The following is a 7,063-nucleotide window of genomic DNA, read 5'->3' on the forward strand; positions in this document are numbered from 1 at the left end:
CACACACACATACGTCGCAGACAAGCTACGGGGAAAAAACCCTCTGGTGTGGCGAATCCAGGCTTGACAAGAAAGCATGTTTATGTCACCACAGGCCAGTTCTTCTACCCTAATGTGGTAGTCTTGCAATTCTACACAAGATTCCTTTCCATTCTTCTTTTGCTGTTCTTTTAAACTTTCCAACTGATTATGGTGGCCACAGAGAATCTGCTCACATTAGGTTGAGCTCTTTGTCCTGCCTCTGTCATTCCATGCACAGGAACATGGTCTATCACGGTAGTTCTGATTTCATCTGAAATGACTGTTCTTGGTCTTTCTCTTCCTCGTCCTCTTCTTCCTCCACCTCGTATACTCACTCTTCCGTACCTCTCAGATTGATGGATGCATCCGTGCCATCTGTGCACTTTGAACTGGCTTATATTTTGTACATTCACGTATTTAGAAACAAATGTGAACAGTTTTGAATTATTGTGTGTAAATGATGACAGCCGTGTTGCAGTTAACTTTAGCTTTCTTGCGTTCAGGGCTTTGCATCACAAGTTTATCACAGTGCAAATTGCATTTTAGTGAGTGAGAATGTGTTTAGAGTTTTGTAAAAAGAGTGCATGAGATCTGCAAACAGTGTCTAAACTGCCTGAACTTGTTTCATGTTTTGCAGAAAGAGGGATTTATTTGACAAATTGGTTTAGGCTTTTGAGAATTTGGTTCAGAGAATGGGGTTTAGTGTCTTTAGTAGTTAGTAGTACTTAGTGTTTAGTAGTTTTTCCACTCTTTATCTGGACTAATCTTTGTTTTTTACTGCTCTTATAGGATAATCTCTCACATAACAGACAACCATGACAGGTAAGAATTTATCTCCATCTACAATATTTTATGTTTTAAAAAATATTTATTTATTTAGTTAGTTATTTTGATTTATTTATTTATTTTTTATGACACTCACAATTGTTTTATGAAGTCACCTGATAGAAACTGCCTTCAGTAAATGGTAGAGCTTGTTAAATCAGACTGGTTCAAGACTGTCATGAAACACAATGAGGGCTTCCAAACATGGGCCTCCTAAAGAGGGCCCTGCAGACAGATTGAGACGAACAGCAGCTCTGAACTTTACACACACTTACACACAGGACTGTTACTGGAGTCTGATAATTAAACTCAATGACAAACACAAATATGGAGAACTAAAGAGCAAATAAACAGTGACAGTCGACACAAACACGCACATGAACGTCTTCATCATTCATCAACATCTGATGGTCTCTGATGTCCTCATGTGGACATTCGTTGTACTGCAAGAGCTTCTTTATAGTTCAAAAAGTTGCGATAACATTCCCTGTTAGCTGGGAATGTGAAAGAGAAACTAAAGACACATACAACTCAATTTTAAAATAATGAATGAATAAATAATAAAAAATAAGAACATCTTACATATTGAAACTGAACATACACATAGCAAAATATGTGTGAGTGTACTGCCTTAAAGGTGTACATTAAGCATTTTTACATTATCTTACATTGTAACTATATATATATATATATATAAGGAAAATACAATAAATAAAGGAATATGTTGTATTGGTTGCAGCCATTGTTCACCTGTCATCAGTAGTTCAGGATCAAACCTGTTTGATGAAGCTCTTCAGCATGTTGGCAACAGTTGCCATGGCGAACTCAAGCATTCAGAAGTAACTGAAGGAAAGAGCAGAATCAGTGTGAAGCAGAAATACTGTGGTCAGAAATGGGCTTAGGCTGCTTGAGTAAATCAGCAGTCGCCGTGCTGAAGACAGATGGTAAATGATTTGAGCACAATGTCTGTAGGAAAACATCAGACTCCAGAAGCTATAAGACAGTCTGATAGTACTGAGATCTCAGAGAGTTCATGAGCAGTGATTTCAAATAATAACACAGCCTCTGGTGATTCACATGCTACGTTTGGACTGATTTGAATGTTTCATTGTGTCACAGATAAACTTAAAGATGCTAAGATCGTCTTTGTGGTGGGTAAGTTGAATTGCCTTTACTTTTCACCTTGTCTGCTAACAATCGTTCATCAAATGAGGCATGCTTTTGTGAATGTAAACTCATAATCATAAGCAGTGCTGAGAGAAACGTGTTGTGAAACCAGGTCAGCTTTTTGTAGGAATGACAAAAGCATCATAATACACTGTAAAAATGATTTTTCAAAGTTATAATCAAAGATGACTTTTTTAAATTTTACTAGCAATTTCCGAGTGAAAGCAAATCAGTTATTTATTTTTTTTCTTCAGTGTGCATGCATTCAAAACTGTATGTTTCAAATAATGCAGTGGTTTTCTGTTCTATTTGTTTGCTGATAAGTGTAAATGTCACATAAACCCCTAGTAAAGCATGCATATGTCTCTGAGCCATCACTTCTCCTCGTATCAGAGCGGCTCTTATGCTTCTGTGTAAATGAAATGCTGCATCAGAGCTGTTGTCATGGATACTGGCATTCATATTACATGAGAATCAACACAGAAGGCAAGATTTTGTCAAATAGCTTTCAATGGATTTACAAATACCTAATAACACCTTGTCATGTTCACATGCTGCTTTTGTGCCGCCTTTGCGTGCCAAAGCAACGTAAACAGAAAAAAGTAACATAACTAAAAACAGTATTATCAGGACTGTATTTAAAGCAACGTGCTCTTTAACACTGTTTATCCATTTCAAAAGTCCGTCGTATTTCAATACTACTGGCCAAAGGTTTGAAATAATTACGATTTTAAAACGTTTCTGCTCACCAAGGTTGCATTTGTTTAAAAATACAATAAAAACTATAAAATATTAGCTGTTTTCCAATGTGAATATATTGTGAAATGTAATGTATTCCTTTGATCAAAGCTGAATTTTCAGCATCATTGCTCCAGTCTTTTTCCTGAAGCATTTCTGGTTATTATCAATGTTGAAAACAGTTGTGCTGCCCAATATTTTTGTGGAAACCGTGATACATTTTGGATTCTTTGATGAATAGAAAGTTCAAAAGAACAGCATTTATTTGAAATATAAATCTTTTGTAACACTATAAATGCCTTCACCGTCACTTTTAATCAATTTACTGCATCCTTGCTGAATAGAAGTATTACTTTACTTTTTTTCTTTAAAAATCTTATGTCGCATATCACAATTTTCACAAAAATATTTGGCAGCACAACTGTTTTCAACATTGATAATAATCAGAGATGTTTCTTGAACATCACATCAGTATATTAGAATGATTTCTGAAGAATCATGTGACACTGAAGACTGGAGTAATGATGCTGAAAATTCAGATTTGATCACAGAAATAAATTACATTTGAACATATATTCACATAGAAAACATCTATTTTAAATTGTAATGATATTAAAAAAAATGTACTGTATTTTTGATCAAATAAATGCGGCCTTAGTGCGCAGATGACCTCTTTCAAAACAACTTATAACAAATCTTAATAGTTCCACATTGTGCTGAAATCAAAGTGTTCTTATGTCAGGTGGCCCCGGCTCTGGAAAAGGCACCCAGTGTGAGAAGATTGTGGCAAAGTATGGCTACACTCACCTGTCCTCAGGTGACCTGCTGCGTGCGGAGGTGGCATCAGGCTCAGAGAGGGGCAAACAGCTCCAGGCCATCATGCAGAAGGGAGAACTTGTACCTTTGGTCAGTCCAATCACCCTTCACATCCTTGATAAAAGCATTTCTCAGTCCTGACGTCACGCCCCGCTAGCATGAGCTGATAAATGAACTCTGTTCATTCTGATGCTGCTCTGGTTTCTGCAGGACACAGTTCTGGACATGATCAAAGAAGCCATGATCGCCAAGGCTGACGTCTCAAAGGGCTACCTGATCGACGGATACCCTCGTGAGGTCAAGCAGGGAGAGGAGTTTGAGAAGAAGGTATAAAGAACAACATCACACAAACCACACCAACTCAAAGACAATATACATGTCAATATCAGCAAATGGTGTCATTTATGGCTGGATTTCAGGACTGAAATCATTTCATCGGAAGTGAATATTGCTGAACTGTGAATTTCAGAGCAGATGTAATCGCCATTAGTGCTCAACAATTAGTGTTATTAGTAATTAGTGTTACCGCTAATCCTAAATATGTGCATACAGTAAAGCATTGACAGTTATTTACCATTAACATAAAGCCAAACCCAAAACCCTTACATTATTTCACATTTGGAATTCATCTACTTTTTAAAATTTGAATTGATAACTGAGTATATGAGTGATAATTGAATTGAGTCTTGTAATAAACCACACAATATAAGAGAATTTAGCAGGTTTTTTTTTTTTTGCATGTAGAAATACACCAGAATTTAAAAGTTTGCTGGTAATAAGAGCTTTTTTTGCAAGAAATACTTTTATTCATCAAGGACACATTAAATTGATCAAAAGTGATAGTAAAGACATTTATAATGTTACAAAATATTTCTATTTCAAATAAAAGCCCTTCTTTTGAACTTTCCATTCAGCTGTGAATCTTGAAAAATCAAATGTATCACGGTTTCCACTAAAATATTCAGCAGCACAACTGTTTTCAAAATCGATTTTGAATTCAAATTTCTTGAGCAGCGAATCAGTATATTAAAATGATTTCTGAAGGATCACGTGACACTGAAGACTGGAGTAATGATGCTGAAAATTCAGCTTTGACCACAGCAATAAATTACATTCTAAAAATATATTCACATAGAAAACATCTATTTTAAATTGTAATAATAGTTCACAATTTGTACTGTATTTTTGTTCAAATAAATGCAGCCTTGGTGAGCAGAAGAGACTTCTTTCAAAAACATTGATCAAGTTCTTACGGACCCCAAACTTTTGACCACTAGTGTAAATAAAACAAATACATAGTTAAAGTATTCTTATTTGAAAAATAACAACATTTACGTCCAATTCAATTCTATTTATAAAACGGATAGTTCCGGTCCTTGATTCTGATTGGTTGAGCCACGTTCAAAGCTGTTGTAAATTACTCTAAAAACATACCCCTTTGGGTTACACTTTACTTGAAGGGGTGTGCATAAGACTGACATGACACCTTCATAATCATGACATGACACATGTCATGAATATGAAGGTTTTTTTATGCATGTTTATGACAGCATAAAGTCATTAAGTGTCATTCGCTCAGTTATGTCATTTTTAATGCAAAGATGACATTGTTTGAGATGTCTTCGTTATGGGCTATGGTTAGGGGTAAGGGTAGGGTTAGGTTAGGGTTAGGTCAAATAATGTCATATTTGCATTAAAAATGACATAACTGAGCGAATGACACTTAATGACAGTTGTCATAAACATGCATAAAACCTCCTTCATATTCATGACATGTGTCATGTCATGATTATGAAGGTGTCACATCAGTCTTATGCACACCCCTTCAAGTAAAGTGTTACCCACCTTTGTTTACTTTGTGTGTTGCTCAGCAACCACTTTGTTGCAACCACAACTGTTTCTGAGGAACTACATTGTTTGGTGGGAGAATACTGTTTTTATTATTATAATTACACGTACCTAACTACGTATATGGAATAACCGTTTTATAAAAGCAATAAGCCCCGTGAAGCCGTGGTTTACAGTGAATTTATAACAGCTAAGGGGGGTTTAGGCACTCCGCTTCGTGTCACTGTTAGAAATTCACTGTAAACCACGGCTTCTTGAGGCTTATTGCTTTAATAACCCATTAAAGAATGCTGAACATTTCAGGTAAAAAGCAAATGTTGAAATATGAAATTATGGTTTTATTTCACATTCGTGTCCAGTACAAAACAACAGTGTAATCAATGAAAACATACGAGTAAGTTCAGTATGCTGTTAATTATATTAGTAGTAAATCACAAGCCATTCAGACCTCTCTGTCTGTCAGATCGGCGCTCCAGCTCTGCTGCTGTACGTCGATGCTAAAGCCGAGACCATGGTGAAGAGGCTGATGAAGCGCGGAGAGACCAGCGGCCGTGCAGACGACAACGAGGAGACCATTAAGAAGCGTCTGGATCTCTATTATAAAGCCACTGAGCCCGTCATCGCTTACTATGAGAAGTGCAGCATTGTTAGGAAGGTGAGCAGAAACACTGAGAGAAATATGATGCTTCAGTCCAACATGACATCGGTTCTCTCTTTAACTCCATGATTTCTCTCTCCTCCTCCAGATTAACTCTGAGCTGCCGGTGGATGAGGTATTTGCTATTGTTGAAAAAGCTATTGATGAGCTGAAGTAAAACGCACTTGACGACAAACTCTTGTTTGGGTGATTCTTTTGCCTTTTCTCTCATATAATACTGTACTCATCATTGCTGCCTTAACAGAAAATCCAACCTGAGACTAAATCCATCAGGTCTCTCAGCTGGATTGTGTGTTTGACTAGTAATACCTTAGCAACTGTCTTTCAAACTGTCACGCATTCCACAGGCTGTATAAAACATTCAAACTTCATAACTCTCTTCAACTACATAGGGATTCGGTAACCTTCAGACTTTTTAAAGCTGTTTTAAACTTTTATGTACGGTTTTGTCAAGCTGACATTCGAATGCCTTTTCTCTCTGTGTGTTCATTGCCAATGTTCAGACTGATCCAGACTTTAATCAAATACTACCTTTACAAGTTCTCCTCCTGTAGTGCTCCAGATTGAAAATAATTTTTACACTTTATACGTTATTATAAAAGAGATAGATCCGGTCCTTGATTATGACTGTCTGAGGTGTGCTCAAAGCCATTGTGAAATACTCTGTGAAACATATGGAAGCTTATTACTGCCGCGTCAGAAAATCATGCTTTGCTAAGTCGTAATAATTAAGTCATACCGTATTGGTCCGAATATAAGACGACCCTGATTATAAGACAACCCCCCTTTTTCCAGATGTACCTTTTGGAAAAAGGCTTTTTAAAAACCAAATCTTGTTTTTTCTCAGTAAAACACATTTTGTCTTCAATTATTTTCATATTGCATATTTTTCCTATTTTAAAGTATGGTAAAAACTGGTAAAATGTACCAACAATCACATTTAAAAAATATACACTTTTTGATATACCATAAAAAAAAACAAAAAAAAAA

The 7,063-nt window shown here is 36.2% G+C and overlaps 1 protein-coding gene across 3 annotated transcripts in view; it reads left to right on the forward strand.

Moving 5' to 3' along the window:
• The window catches only part of LOC107674927 (adenylate kinase isoenzyme 1-like), a 30,120-nt gene extending 23,872 nt beyond the window's left edge, over window positions 1-6,248 (forward strand). For 2 of the 3 annotated variants that reach the window (XM_016469083.1, XM_016469084.1), the window contains exons 2-7: window positions 811-843; window positions 1,966-2,001; window positions 3,494-3,657; window positions 3,778-3,894; window positions 5,879-6,070; window positions 6,162-6,248. In XM_016469083.1, coding sequence (XP_016324569.1) covers window positions 837-843; window positions 1,966-2,001; window positions 3,494-3,657; window positions 3,778-3,894; window positions 5,879-6,070; window positions 6,162-6,230 — 585 coding nt within the window. In that variant the 5' untranslated portion in view covers window positions 811-836 and the 3' untranslated portion in view covers window positions 6,231-6,248. Of the gene's footprint in view, window positions 1-808; window positions 844-1,965; window positions 2,002-3,493; window positions 3,658-3,777; window positions 3,895-5,878; window positions 6,071-6,161 lie in introns of all 3 variants that reach the window. The other variant, XM_016469085.1, reaches the window with a different exon arrangement.
• The last annotated feature ends 815 nt before the right edge of the window (window positions 6,249-7,063 follow it).

Source organism: Sinocyclocheilus anshuiensis, unplaced genomic scaffold (genome assembly GCF_001515605.1).
Source record: "Sinocyclocheilus anshuiensis isolate Anshui unplaced genomic scaffold, SAMN03320099.WGS_v1.1 scaffold1045, whole genome shotgun sequence".
Classification (NCBI taxonomy): Eukaryota; Metazoa; Chordata; class Actinopteri; order Cypriniformes; family Cyprinidae; genus Sinocyclocheilus; species Sinocyclocheilus anshuiensis.